This window comes from Camarhynchus parvulus, chromosome 2 (assembly GCF_901933205.1).
Source record: "Camarhynchus parvulus chromosome 2, STF_HiC, whole genome shotgun sequence".
NCBI lineage: Eukaryota > Metazoa > Chordata > Aves > Passeriformes > Thraupidae > Camarhynchus > Camarhynchus parvulus.
In genome coordinates this window covers 106,236,579-106,251,986 of record NC_044572.1, presented here as the reverse complement: position 1 = coordinate 106,251,986, position 15,408 = coordinate 106,236,579, and the positions used below count along the sequence as shown (strand labels likewise).

The 15,408-nt window shown below is 39.8% G+C and overlaps 1 protein-coding gene across 1 annotated transcript in view; it reads right to left on the bottom strand.

Annotated features, from left to right (window-relative positions):
* Positions 1–1,417: 1,417 nt before the first annotated feature.
* The window catches only part of TAF4B (TATA-box binding protein associated factor 4b), a 70,437-nt gene continuing 56,446 nt past the window's right edge, over positions 1,418–15,408 (bottom strand). The window contains exons 14-15 of the mRNA XM_030964328.1: positions 13,418–13,537; positions 1,418–2,372 (exon numbers count right to left, since the gene is read on the bottom strand). Of these exons, the coding sequence (XP_030820188.1) occupies positions 2,208–2,372; positions 13,418–13,537 (285 nt within the window). The 3' untranslated portion in view covers positions 1,418–2,207. The remainder of the gene's footprint in view (positions 2,373–13,417; positions 13,538–15,408) is intronic.

Sequence of the window (15,408 nt, the reverse complement as noted above, 5' to 3'; positions counted from 1 at the left end):
AATTATTTAGGACAGTGCTTCCACAGCACATTGCTGAAGTCTGACACAGTTCATGCTTTCGCTTCCCAGAACATGTGCAAAGCTCTCACCTCTGCCCAGCTGTTACCAAAACCCCCCACAACCCAGTCTCTGTGCTGAGAGGAGGAAATCAGAGACATTTCTTTTTCTCCCTGCTCACCCCCGCCCTTTCCAGCAATCCTTTTCTCTGTCACCTATTTCTGTTTAAAACCCCTTCAAACAGAGATGTTCATAGTTAATATGTCATGTGAGGAAACCATGCCATCTCCTGTGATGGGCAGACAGCTGGGACTCACTCTCCAAGTCACACCATTAGTCATGGTGCTGACAGTTTCAGATGCTGAACTTCTCATGTCAGGAAACAAAGTTACCAAATTATTATTTTTAATAAAATAATTGCTTTAATGCAGTATTTAAAATAATTTTTAACATCTGATCAATAAGATAACAGTACACAAATATGGAAAATGCTGCACTTTACATAAAAAGTAAAGCTAAGCATTTAATAATACAAAACAATTTTGCCTGATGCCATCAATATCTTGCAAACTATAGTCAAAGTACTGCTTTTCTTATATATATATATATATATGCTATATATACATATATAAATAATTTACAGCATTCATTTACTAGATTTGCTTACTACTGTTCCAACAAAAACCAACATAACCGATTCACAACTTTGTGAATTTGGTAACCATCTACAGTGTTTCTGACAGTGCAGAATAGTTGTGTGAACAGTTGCTTCAAGTTTTGAAGCAGCATGCCAAGTAACCCTAGGAAGCTTGTTTTTTGTCAAAGAAAAGAAAATTCAGCAGGAAGCCATTCAATAGCTGGTTAGAGCATGGTGCTGCTAATGTTCTGTGTTCTGTCCTTGTGCAGGCTGTTCACTTTAGAGTTGGACTCGATGATCCTTGGGGGGGCCCCTTCCAACTCAGGACATTCTGTGATTCTGTGAATGCATTCAGTGTCTTTCCCACCAGTCCTGGGAAACAGCCATGCTATACAGTGCTGTGTCATGAAAGGCAACATGTTTGGAGCCTGGGGAGAAGAGTGACCCAGAGGGCTTTCCTTCCATCACAAGGCAGTCTTTACCAGCAAGCAGACAATCTTTGAACCTGTTCTAACAGTCTTTATAATCCAGAGTCCTCCTTCTCACTGAATGGGAACAAAGCAACTGTCTAAATACTTTCTATTTGAGAAGCTTCCCTGTTACACCACATTAAAGTATTAAAACAATATTCTAAAGCAGTGAATCCTGTGCTTTGCAAACACTGCTCCTCTCCAAGGAGAGTCTTCAACTCCAGAGTTTCAATGAATCTCAACTTTTCCCTTTTTTGTAGACAGAACAGGTTTTGTTAACATCTTTCCATATCTATGCTCAAGTTCAATGCTATTTTTTTGTATTCACAGAAAGATAAACTGTTTTTTCTGTTTACCCTCCCTTTTTAGGATTTTTTATTCCTTTTATTTTTAGTAACTCCAAATTTTCCACGACCATCTAAGTATGCCCTAACTACACTGTGTGATGTACTTCAATCACAACGACTGATTTGTCCTCCTTCCCTCAGTCACCTTCTCAGAGGAAAGGCTGAAGGCAATTGAGGCAAAGTGTGGGGTACAAAGGATCCCTCATTCCTTTTACTTGCTATTTGATCTCCACAAGTGAGCATCCAGTAGTAATTCTAAACACAGAAAATTTAAGAAGATGTTGAGTCACACAAGCAATACATTAGCATGTTTACTGACTGCTGGTTCATGATTAAATACAGTTGCCATGCTATGCTGTGCCATTATAATGATATTTGTTTCCCTAAATAAGATGGGGTTGGAAGGTGGCACTACACATAGAACAGATGTTGGAGACTCTGGAGTACTGAAACAAGTGGCATACATAAACTAGGGACACTTATCAAGCCCTCAGAGCTTGTAAGACAGTTCAATGCAAGCAGATAGGTGCATATGTGTGCAGCTCAGTGTTTTCACTGGTTTACAGACAGATTTAAGCCAAGTATTATTAAAAACCTTACAGGTGCTAAGTTAGGTATTTAATAAAAATGTTTATCTGTAAACAAGAGTTATCCTTACAACGGATCATATTCCAGAAACTGGAATTTCAAGACAGTGCAACAATGCTTCAGTGTTATCTTTGGCAGTAGACAGCAGGGTGAAATGCAAGATTCAAATCACTTCAGAAGGGCACGGTACAAGCGTAGAGAATGCTTCATCTCCCTCTCTTGTTCCATGCAGAATATCAAGTCCCTGAGACAGACACGGGTTACTCGTGGACAGAGCATCTGCTTCGTAAGGCTAAAACCTGATGATCCGGCAATTCCATTGCTTTTCAAACCCTAAATGGGGGAGAGAGGAAGAAAAAACCCATCAGAAACATTAGAATTTCATGTAAATAGAAGTTTTAACTAAACCGGTTGGATTATACTGCCTACTTGTATAAAACTAGCCCACTGATGTTCAGCTTTCCACGTTGAAAACCAGCAATCCAAAAATTCTTGCAGGTTAGATACTGAAAAAGACAAAGCAAGCACTTGCCAGCTGATGGTTTATTTCAGTCAAAGCAACCACAAAGCTCTTTCTTCCTTTAAAATTATACTAATATGGTAAGATAAATAACTGCCATTCCACTGAAGTCTGCTAAACAGACTTGCACTGAGAAAGTATCAGCCAACTATGAAGAACGTACTAACACAGTACCTATGCAGAGCCCCAGGTCATGCACAGCTCTTACTACCGCTTGCTCCAGAGATTTCCATCTCTTCATGAGGAAAACTGTCACTGTGAGTGCACCCTAGCTTTGGAACATGGCCAGGTGAAACTCATCCCAGCCATCATCTGTGCTCTGTCCTTTAAGAGGGCAACAAATACTCAGTGAAAGTATCCAGATATTCAGAACACTGTATCTGAGCCTATCCACCTCAGTCAGCTGCCTTGCTTGGTTATGAAAATACAATTGGTAGGAGATGATGACATTGAGTAGTTTTATATTCAAGCTACTGGAATGAGCAACCCCCACGCTTTCCAAAATGCCCCAAGATTTATTATTAGGGGTGGGGAAGAGGAAGATTACCATGAGCTGCACAATAGACTGGCTACTTATCTTGGAGCCAATCTGTGCTGCACAGCCAGTCTCTTATCACTACTGGAGGGTTCTTGGTAATGAATGTAATTTGTACAAATACGAGTGCTCAGTCTCTGTAACTTCAGCAGGGCAATGCCTGCCAGCATCAACACCACTTGGAGATGGTGTTGCTTGGATGCAGTGTTAACTATATCAATTCTTACCCTAACAGTCTCTGCAAGACTTCAGCAAAATGACTTTGCCCACTTTGCTTAGAGAAATCTGTTTAAACCCCCCCATTTATTAGAAATTACTACCAGTGCTGGACTACATATAGCAGCAAATGCTACTGTTGTTAGGGTGGAAGCATTGAAATTTATTAAAAATATAAAGAGATTCACCAGAGAGCACATGCTAGCCACAGAAAACCCAGGGCACACTGCAGAAATGGAAGCTGTATTTTTTTACAAGCAGCACGCAGGGTATTCAGCACCATTTCATTTGCTTTACAGTCAATACTATTAAACACTATGAAATGCCATCATTTGAAACTTTCAGTTTGTTAAATGGCTCGGAACAAATGCGTGCGTGGGGAGGACTGCTGGCCACATTGCACAGAGGGCACTGCTGTCCTGGTAAGACACAAAAGGGTCACAGTTCAAGTTTGTCATATGACAACCCTGAAGGATCCAGGGAAAAGATAGCTCTGCAATGCAGCTGCCAGCACGGGTTGAAAAGGAGGTCAGTCCAACAGGATGCAGCAGAAGGCCCGAGGCAATGTTATAAATGAAACAAACCCCAAGGGTTTTCAGTAACCCAACAGCAATGTCCTTTATAATTCAAAGAACTTTATTGAGGTGAAAGTATTTTCTCTCTAAATAAGTTATTAGACTGGAAGTCTTACCTTTACAAAGACACCAAACAAAGCCACCTCAATCCCATTCACTCTTACAAAAAGGGAGACAGACGGCACAAATCACCCAGCCCACTTTGGAAGCTGCTGTAGCTGCAAGATGCTACGACAGGGCAGAAGCACCAAGCTGCCTGAGTTTGAGACAGAGTTAAGGATTTGTTTATTCTTAAATTCCTACCCATCATGCTCAGTGTAGAGACATAAAGCGATATTATGCTGTAATACCACATCCAAAGTCAAAGCTTGTCCTGGGCCCCTGTTTACTAAGACAGCTACTCACAGTTCTAAGTTTCCCACAGCATCATTCTGGCTTATCAAAGCTACCAAGCACAGCATTTCAGGGGCCAGGGAGCTCTTCGACAACCAACAGCTCCTACCACAGGGAGCTCTTCAACAACCAACAGCTCCTACCACAACCAACAGCTCTTACCACTTTAAAAGAAAGTGTCCTTCTCTCAAAGCACATGTTGGTTTAAAATTAAAGAAGCCAACAGACAGCCTAGGTCATTCCAGTCCAGATAGGGGCCATGCTGGGGAACCCACTTTTAAGTGAATCTCTGCAGTGCTGAGCACCATCTCCTGTTAGCTACAGTCTTCCACAGTTTGTATTAAAACACTGTTTTTTCCTGGTTTTGTTTTGGAACTTGGACCAAGCAAGCAGTGGTCCAAGATCTGCACATCCCAAAGAACCACCACAGACCCCTCTGTTAATGTCCAAGACTTTACTTATGAAATGTCAAGCTCTGAGCTCTCCAGCTAACACAAGGGACACTTCAGGGAGGGTCCTCTGCTGCTCCACTTGAGCAAATTCCTATTGGGCAGGAAGTCAACCTTGTCTGGCCCTAGGCAACAGTCAATAATCCTCTCCTTTAGATCTCACATACCCCTTCCTCAAAAGCACAAAACTTTTGAAGCCTGAAAAACACCAGCTGATTCCTTGCTCCCAGACATCTCTATTATGCTCATCCCATTTGGGCAGCAACCACTTGTGTCTTGCTGTTTTGGGGGGATTCTTCACTGCTAGTCTTCAGCATACCCCAAGACAGCTTTGTCTGTTTCTAGGGGAAGAGTGCTTCTTTTCAACCAGGTCACAGACAAGTACAAAGATAAACAAATAGAAAATGCATCCCTGTACAATCAGTTCTAACAAAGGGTACTTCAGTCAGCGTGCATCCCCCTACTGCAACATCTGATTATTAGTGCTCTAACTAGCAACTTCTTTTTTTCTAGCTCTTTTTTTTTTTAATTTTTTTTTATTACCTTGAAGTTCCTGCCTTTCAGTAAACCCTCACCATCCTGCCTTCCTTCCAAAAGGGAAATGACAGAGACATGCAGTCCAGGAGGGCCAACTACCAGTGTACATTCTACCAGTCAGCCTGGGCATCACAGCTGACAGACCCTGTTTGTAAGCCAGGTGAGGCCCTACAGCAATGTAACTGCACCACTGTAAACATCCATCCCAGTACTGAGACCACAACTGGCTTAAAATCAGCCCCAGGAGGTCACAGCAGTAGCAGTCCTGCTTTTGATCTCAGAACTGAGCCCAAATCAGCACCTTTTCCACAGCAGCACACTGTCACACTTAGAGCCTTTTATAAACACCTGACGGAGATCAATTACATTCTCTTGGTAGCAGAACCCATTGTGGTGCTCCTGCTGTAGTCCCAGGCTGCTGAACAGCCAGTTTCATTCAGAGGTTGCTCTGGAAACCTGTTTAAAGATCTCTAGAGCTCTCTCCAGTGGCTGGATGGAGAATGAAACACCAATTCTCTGAAAAAGCAAGAGTGAAGTTAATACAGAGCCACCACTCCCACCTTACTTCTAGTCTGCAAGGTATCTGGAGCTTGGCATTTGCAAGTTTGGATCATGGATACCAACAAGGATTTCAAAACTGCTCAGAGCTATTCTACAGGCCCTGACACAAAGCTCATAGAGGTCTGCAGACATCTCCCTCCCCACCAAGTTCCAGTCAGGTTCGTTCCTGGTGAAGTACACGCTCCCTTCCCAAATTCAACCAAAATTCAAAATTTTAAACTCTTGGGAGGGAGACACTTTAAAGGAGAAAAGTACTCAGTCAAATGTTTAAAAGTCAAGCCAAGAGTTCTCATTTCAATTTTTGGTGTGGCATAAACATATCACAGGCCCAGAGCCAAGATCCCAAGAGAGCAAACTGTTATTGCAGCTCTGCTGCACATTGTAAAAACACCACCAGCAGAAGGAAACAAAGTCATGAGACACTTTTCAATGACATCCCCAAACACTGAAAAATGCCAGCTGTGTGCAGCAGAGATGTTGCTGAAAGGTGGTAAGAGCACCTAGTTAATTGAAGCAAAAGCTTCTAGGTTCAACCCCCATCTCTGTCACGTGTGGTCACACTGAGATCAGTGATGTCTAGTGTATGCTCTACTTGGTCTCTCAGCTGTAAAACACAGAACACATTCTTCTCTCATAGGAGGAAAAAAGGCTTAAAAAACCACTAACACATTGTGTTCAAGAACTTACCCGAGTCTCCTCCAGCAGCCAGGGGGAAAGGAACAGACCCTGGCAAAATTGTGACATTTTTGCTCATACACACAAGTGCATAATGCAGGCCAGAGAAAACAAAGTGAAAGAAGTTGATGGCAGTCTGATGGCAAGCCAGCCTACTGATGCTGCCTATTTTAACAAACCTTGGTCTGACAGAAATACTCCCACATTCACAACACTAAAGTATTAGATGACTCAATATTTAAAAAAAGAATAAAGTTGGTTGGTTTAGGTTGGGGTCTGGGGATTTTATTTTTTTTAACCTTGTAGACCATTAGGGTAGCTCAAGCCAATGTCTGAAAGACTCAGATCTCTATATCCAGACTGCTTCTTGTGCAGCTGAAAACAAACGTGAATTTATGATGTTATCTGCAGCCTACAAAAAAGCCTCACAGAGCTGTCAGATCTATATAATAGAAAACTCCATTCAATTACACATTTTTCTTCAGATTTCATTGCAACATTCCTACAAGTCTTTTCATATGTAGGCAACAACATGTTTTACATATTGAAACAAATTACTGTGAATGCAGTGTCAGTTTATTCACTATTATGCCCAAGATTCATGTACGCATGTCACTTCTTATGGGTACATCAGACGCTTAATCTGTACCTGGAGGTAATGAATCCTATACAAATATGTCATGTTAGTTAACAGACAATTATTAAGCTGAAATTTTCTGGCTCTTTGCCACATCATTTTAAGCAATGTATTGTCAACTAAATTATAAATCTCTTGACCCTTCACATGTCATCAACATTTGCGCATTACCAATATGTTCAGCCTAAAGCTACAATGCAATTAGTCATTTAAATTGCAGATCTCTTTCACATATAAGAAGAATTAAGTTCATCTCTAGCACAGAGAAGGCATGATATGGGCCAATGAACTGTATTTCTGAAGTGTGTGAATGGCAGTTGAGAATATTTTTGCCTATTTATATGGGGAAAAAATTCAGATCAAGTGTATAGCCTAGACTGACAGGCGCCAGGAAATTCAGCACAGAAACTGAAACTCTTTAGCTGACAGAGCTGTGCTTTGTTAGGTCTTGAAACAGGTAACTAAGATGCTGAAGACATTTTATAACTGCAGTAACTTTTATCTCCCTTCTTCCCCAAAGTTATGACCATGTCATAGACACTTCAGCTGTCCAATAGCTTAAATAAGAACCAGAAATTTAAATCAAGAGTCTGCATACATTAAGCATATGCAAAGTAGAAAAAACCTCACCCTCCAGTATCACTTAATACCTATGGGCTGAGGGAAGGGGCAGCAAAGACAGAAAGAGACACAAAGACACAGAGAAACCACTGAAGTGTAGAAACAGATTCTGTAGCCTTGTTATGAACACCTATTTGTATATAAGTGGCCCAATTTGAAGTGATTGCTTTTAAATTAATTTTATGCAACTTCTAAGAAAATACTTTAGCAGACTATCACGTATCCATGCCAAAGACCAGACAGTGGCCTCACTGCACAGGGAGCTATCATTTGCTACAGAGCCAATTCATGCCTTTAAATTCACACTTAGACACAGTCATGTCCTTAAACCGATACTGAAACTGATGAATTGTGCTACTGTTCCCTCATCAGAAGAGTTTATGGCAAAAAAGAGTGGCAGTAGCTTCTACAGTTACCATTTACAAGAGCATAAACCCCTTCTGGAAATAAAAAATAAAATAAAATAAAATAAAATAAAATAAAATAAAATGAAATAAATAAAATAAAATAAAATAAAATAAAATAAAATAAAATAAAATAAAATAAAATAAAATAAAATAAAATAAAATAAAATAAAATAAAGTCATTAGATTGTCACACACCAGAAAAAAACAAATCATGTCTCTTCCCCAGCCACTTGGAAGAGTTGGGTTTATTTCCATTCTGCAGAAAGGACTTGTTGCTCAAAGGCTTAGTTCTTCCTCAGTCAACCTAAAGAACATTTCCAAAGCTCAAACAAGCACCGTGTACAGAATATGTTTAATCAATGTGCATACCAGCATCCCAAAGTTGTAAAGCAAGAAGGGTAAGTTTAAGTTCTGCTAACAATGATCGGATGTGGCAGACACAAGAGAAGATGACAAGCTCATTTCCTCCACCCACAGTCAATACTAAAAATGGAACAATGACCACTGTGGTAAACAAGGCATTTCTTCCATTTTTGCTTGCCAAACTTCTTTGCAGATGGAGAATGCAAGTGTGGACTGCTGTATTAGATGTGCACAACCCTGGAAGTTATCACATTATTTTAAGTATGTTGGCCAGGGCTAGGAGTTTGACAGAAAAAGAGTATTTGAATGGCTCTGCACTGACCACAGCATATCAGCTGCATGATTTACTAATGTAGCAACTACTTGCAGTAGCTTATGTTTCCACAGCAAAGCCAGACTGCCTGTGACAAGGCAAGACCCACACTCACTAACAGAGCAGCCAGTCTTGGCAGGGGACAGAACAGACACAAGCAGTACCTGGAAAGAGGAATTTCCTTTGGCAAAAAGAAAAGAAAGACATGAGAGATGTACAACCTTGAGTCAGTCAGTGGAACCAACCTGGGAGAAAGCAAGTGAAGAACTGAGCACCAACAGCAGGAGAGACTGCATCACTTTAAAGTACTTAAGGTGTTATCACGGAGCCAGAAAAAGAATGCAAAGCAAGTGTTCTACCCCAAAAAATTACACAGAAGTACTGGTATTCAACTAAGTTTTCCTATACAAAGTAGAAGAAGGGCCTGACCACAGTATTCAGATGAGGACCATAAGGGTAACAGCCAGTCTTCTGAGTCTTCTCTCAGAAACATCTGTAGACTTTTTTCCTCCCTGGTGCGTCATTCTGCACAAATACACAGCTCTTGGTCCAAGGCCAAAGATGACTTGCACCCAAGACACCTCTGAATAGAAGGAAACAAAGTTTAAGGACTCAGAACTGTAGTCTTCAAACTTCTAAGATTCCAGTTACAGTGGAAATGAGAAAAAGCTGTTTCCAAAATGGCTTTGTCAACAGAAAAGCAGTAAAACTTAATAAAAAATATAAAAAATCCTTGACTATTTATCAGCATTGAAAACATTATGGGGCGTGTTACCAAGCAGTAAAAGCTATGAAACAGAACAAAGAATTGGGAAAATGAGTCTGTGGTTTCAAGTTTACTTTTTTCTTATTTGTTTAAGAAGTGTCCTCCCTTCCCAAGATGAGTTAGTTTTCAATTCTTCCTACCCATTAATTCATTACTGTTTACCACATGCCCTCAAACTAGGGGAGGAGAAGAGGTGGGTAACAAATGCACAAACCCCAAGACACATATAAATGAAATCCAAAGGCCTCTCCTATTCATTGTATCCAAAAGTGTCCAGAGGGATAAGAATGAGAGAGATGAAGATATTGCCACCTCTGGATTACAAGTAGCACCAATTAACACATTTTCACAAGAGAGGGATTTTCTTACCAAGGCTTTCTCAAATTGCTCTTTCTGAACAATACCATTCAAATGTTAAGTTGCAGTGAAGAGAACATGCAAAACTACCCAAACTAGTGTTTCCAACAAGAAAGGAAAAAGAACTCCCATTATACTGCTGCCTTTTCTTTCTTTATTTTATTTTTTTTTAATTAAGCCTAGGGCATTAGCCTTATTTTTTCATTCCAGTCCCTACTGCTATTTCAACTTTAGAGATACAGAAGCAATCATGGCAACATATAGATTATTCTTTTTATATTGCTTTTAGGTCCAAATTAGTGTCCAGGCACTCCTCTGGACAAGAGCCTCTTTCTGTACTTGTTACACGATGAGGTGATGAGGCTGCTGGCAAGCAGGTTTCTAGCTGGAAAGAACATGCTTGTGTCACCACATGTTCTAGTTACCACACTAAAATGACCCATAATAGGTCTCCTGGAAAGACCAAGTAAAGCACAATTTCAGACATCAAAATAAGATTAATGGGCAGGAATCATGTGCTGAACTATCTTGGGAAAAAGACTTCTCAGAAGAGGAGCAAAGCCCAGTGCTGGTGTGTGGAGAAATAGAAAATCTTGGGCTGAAAAATCATCCCAGTTAAACACAGATACTTATTTGTGGATCAGTTAGCATACCATGCTCCCTAAAATGCTGGTTTGAGCCCTTCACATTCACTGCAACGATAGGCAGCAGATCCAACCAACCCAGTCTGTTGAACTGAACCTTCCCAGTATCCATTACATTTTGGTACTGAATAAAGAAAGGCAAATAGATGACAAATTTGCTTACAGAGTTTCAGTTTTTTAATACATACTGTAACTGATTATTTCTTCCCTGTCTGCCCAAATACATTAGGGCTTTGGTTTGCATCAATAATTGCTTGAAACAATTCCTTTCCTTTAATTATTGCAGTAGGCAACAATAAAAAGAAGCTGTACAGAGCTGACACGGGCATAGGAGACACAAACATTGTACAAAGAACATTATCCAAAGAAAGTTGAAGTCATAGTTAAAAATCTGAATCCAGTTAGCATCAGTGATTTCACTCAATAATGTTAAATATAATTCATATTTAGGAATAGCTTCTTCCATTGTACATGTCTACCAAGTTATCAGTCTTTAAAAATGAAAGTAACAATAATAAAAAGTGTCACAGGAGTATTGTGCACAGATTTACTTGCCATTGCACAGTCTAGAAGTTCTGACATTTAAGATTATTTGAGAGTAAAGCTCTCTGTATTTTGTCTGTATTTGCAATTTGAAATGAAAAAGGACATCCTGCCTGTTTAAATTATTCTCAGACAGGTTGCCCAAAAAGATGATTTTAAAGATGCCCAAATGTGTATCGGCCTAAGGCCATATTGTACTTGCTTTCAGTTTCAAAGACCTCCTTTCATCTCTGAAGAATGGAATGTTGTTTACTGCTCAGGATGTTTTGCCATGTTATCATGAATGTATTACAAATGTTCTGCTTCTTGAACTAGAGAGTGTTTGTCAAAACCATTCTTTATTCTACATGAGAAGTCTTAAGCCTTTTATAAATCCTGCTTAGATATATTGGGACACTTAAAAACATTTAAATCTAAACATCCTTCTCCAGGATTGCTATCCTGCATAATTTCACAAAATAGAAAAAAAAAAAAAAAGTCTGCAGATAAATGCTTTCCAGTAGCATGAAGCCTAAGAACTAGGCACTGGAATGTGAGCTTGCATGCAAGAAACAAAAATGGTTTCACTGTCAGAATTACTTTCACCTACTGCCCTTACAAATCAGTCCAGTATGGCAACCATATGAGAAGCTGCTTAAAATACAGCAGGTAAATTTGTGACAATGGAATGTTATCAAGGTTTATGGTCAGTTTTAGGCGTGTTGTGTCCACATTCTTTTAAAGTGGCAAAGTAAATAATGGATAACCAGCTTTCAACAGCAACACTGTTATCTGTCTTGCTTTGGCATAATCTCACGAAGCTTTTAATAAAGCAGACATACCACAGATGATGAGAAATAACTGAAAAGTACTTAACAGGCAGACTTGTTAAATATTCAGAAACAAATCCGACAATAATTACAGAAAACCACTATGAAGAACAGGAATAGTTACCCGATAGAAGCTTGGGGGAACATGAGAAAAGGATGGGGGAAACTGTTCTTGTGCTAGACTGATTTTTTCAAGTTTTTCCAGTGGTATTAAAAAAAAAATAACCATACATTTAGCTTCATGTGAAAGTGCATTAAAAAACTTCAAAGAAGAGAAGTAAAGCTGCTCAAAAGCTATGAACACTGCTTTCTGCAGCTTGTTTAGAGAAAGACTGCTTTCCTTCACTTGTGGTTAACAGAGAGTATTCAAAGACCTAATTCTGTATCCGTGTCAGGGAAAAAAATAAGTTAAAAATTCACTGAAACAACTCTATCTCACCTGCTTAGCGAGGCCTCTTGTCACAGTCCAGATGAAGAAAAAACCACGGGACAGTTGCCACCACTATCTCAGTTACAATGCAAATAACTGAGGACAATGTTCTCCCAGACTCTGCTATGCTAAAATGACAGAGTATTTTCAATCCTACCATCTATTTAAGCTTCCCAGGCAACAAGAATGAAAAAGACTGAAGGTTCATCAGAAAGGACAGCTTTACCACCACTGCCTCCACACAAGAGTAACTTTCCAGGCTCCTGATTGTTGTGATTATGTCAGGCCAACCAGTCTTTCACTTGAGCAATATCGAGGCTTCATGATAGAGGGGCAAAACTGGCTGTAACACCAATTTCTCCCATCTCCAGAAAAGATGATGACCTCTAACAGAAGTCTCCTCAGGACTTCTGCAGCCACAAAAGCTTCCCAGGTACCAGTTACTCTTCAGCACATTGAGAGATTTGCTCAGAAAAGGTTTGTTAAAAGCACTTTCAGTATCCAACATGAGCCATAGAAGATGATCTGGTCAAGCTTTACTGACTTATTTACTGCTTTCTGGGAGAACCTAGCCAAGGTGAACTCACAGAATATTTGAGAAGAGTCCCTATGCATTGTGCACGGATTAATGTCCACAGTCAAATGTCAAATGAAGAACCATTTCTAAAGCTATCCAAACCAGGAACTGTGAGTTCACCTGAGGGGCCATGACAGTTAGACACTGTGGAAGGCCACCACAGCCTGGTTACCCTCCACTATAGGTGGGAATTTCTATGAGTTATCATTTCATTTAGTCCTTTACACACAGCACTCTTATGTAGTCTTTCCTTTAACGCACAATTACACACTCCCATCAAATTTACCAGGAACAATCCTTTCAAGCACCTAACACACAAACTAGGTTTCTTACAGAATGCAACAAACCATTTTGTGTGAGAGAATTCACACTTCTTTCTACAGGGAAAGATAAATGTAACTCAGTATGAAGATGTAACACCATGCAAGTCATTACAAGCCAGGTCTGTACCTCGAGCCCAGATCCAATGTTCAATGAATCCAATGGTCTTTTCTTCCTTGGTCCAATGGCTGCCAAAGCTGTGAGGTTGGCTTCCCTTTGTTGCATCTGTGCTAATTCCAGCTGCTGCATCTAATTTAAAAAGAAAACACCTACATTAGTTACAATACACATTATGTTAAAGGTTCTTTTTAGAGCTGTTTCAGATGGCTCTGTAGCTCCTACAGAAACAATGTGTTTCACAGCATCTCTCTCCTCTTTCTGGTCACTTCTGACAAATAAGGTTTGTTGTTTCTGGTTAATGGAAAATCTTGGTCTGAACTAGTTTATGAAGCTGAATTAGTATTAAAATTGAAGTTATCCGGTTATGTGACCTGGTTTTATTATTTCAAAATCTCAATTCCTGACTGCACAAGCAAGATACCCAATTTCCCCTATCACCTGAACTCAGCACTTAATATTGCCTTTGTGAAACATTGAATTACCGAATTTAACAGGATGCTGTTATTTGACCGCTATTCTTTCTTTTCCCAGTACATATTTGAATGTTGAGGAACATCTGAAGCAAGGTCAAGATACACTGCATGTTTATTTTCACTCACCTCCAAAACTGCTGAACACTAAGAAATCATTAGAAACAACCTCCACCTGGGTTAGGTAAACTTGGGATGGGATAGAAACCACAGTAAAGAGCATTAAAAAATTTTAAAAAAAAGTTTTATTCTTGCATTTTGAGATACATTCTATTCAATAATTATCGATGCCAGCTGCTCTGGAGCTCAACCCAGTCAACTCTGCTGACAGACTTACTGTCTTAGATCAGCCTCCTCACTAATACAACCACACTGCTTCCAGATCCACCAGCTTTCCACTTGGACCATGGGTGGAGAAGGAAGGTTTTCCAAACATAAACCTCTAAGTGATGTCAACCCTGGGATGGTCTGACCTGCAACTAGTATAGATAGCTCTGAAGCCCATGTCCTCCCCATTGCCAGGACTTAGAAGATTACTCAGATGGGGATTCTCTGCAGGATGTGTGTGCATGTGTTAAAAAAATTGAAGTACAACCATACGATGGGTAGGAAAGCATCCAAATCTCATCCCCTCCCCCATCATAAACCCAATGAATTAACTGGACTTGCTCACCCAGTCAATACAGATATCCTGCTTACCAAGCTTGCATACTCTATGATTTTGCTTGCTTTTCAGCTCTCAGAAATCCCACTTGGAGAGGAGAAGAGCAGCTGGTAACAACTGAGCTTGCAGCCCCTACATGGTGCTAAGTCCTCTACTTGCTACCACTTAAATAAAGAAGAATCCACTACAACTAAATACTTTGGGGCTCATGAGGAGTATTTTGCTTTAGGCTGGGTGGTTTCTGGGTGGGTGGTGTTACAGGCCTTATTTTACATCATATAAGTAGACTTTCGTGATCGTGGCAGCTTCACATCAGGTACTGCAGCAACTAGGCTATTTAAATAAAAACAGTGTTTCAGGGCAAGATTCCTAAAAGGACAGTGTTCCCCAGAAGACTCAAACTGCTCAAGGTTTTTCAGCAGAAATCAGGGAAAGTGAGATTTTAACAAATATGCTGAGAATAAAGTTTTTTGGGGGTTTGTATGTTTCAGCCCTATTTGCAAGTCATCTTTGATCACCAATGTAGGGTGATTTTATTGTAGTAGTTCTTCTTCACACAGTAGTATTTCTTCAAAGCTAGACACCATCATTCACTTACCACACACACTATTCTTGCTTTTGTGTGCAGTGTACACAACTAAAATCTTATTTAACACAATTTACTTAATTCAGTCAGCTTGTTTTTATCCAAATATACAGGACTGCTTTCAAGAATACTTTACACACTATGAACTTTCAAGCTACTAGTATTTTGTAATTGTCTGAGGTTAACTCCAGCCAGCTTACTAGCATAAAATGTTTAGGATAAATTTTCCTTTAATCTCATATATAGATTAAATCTCACATCTTTATATTCAGTAACACAC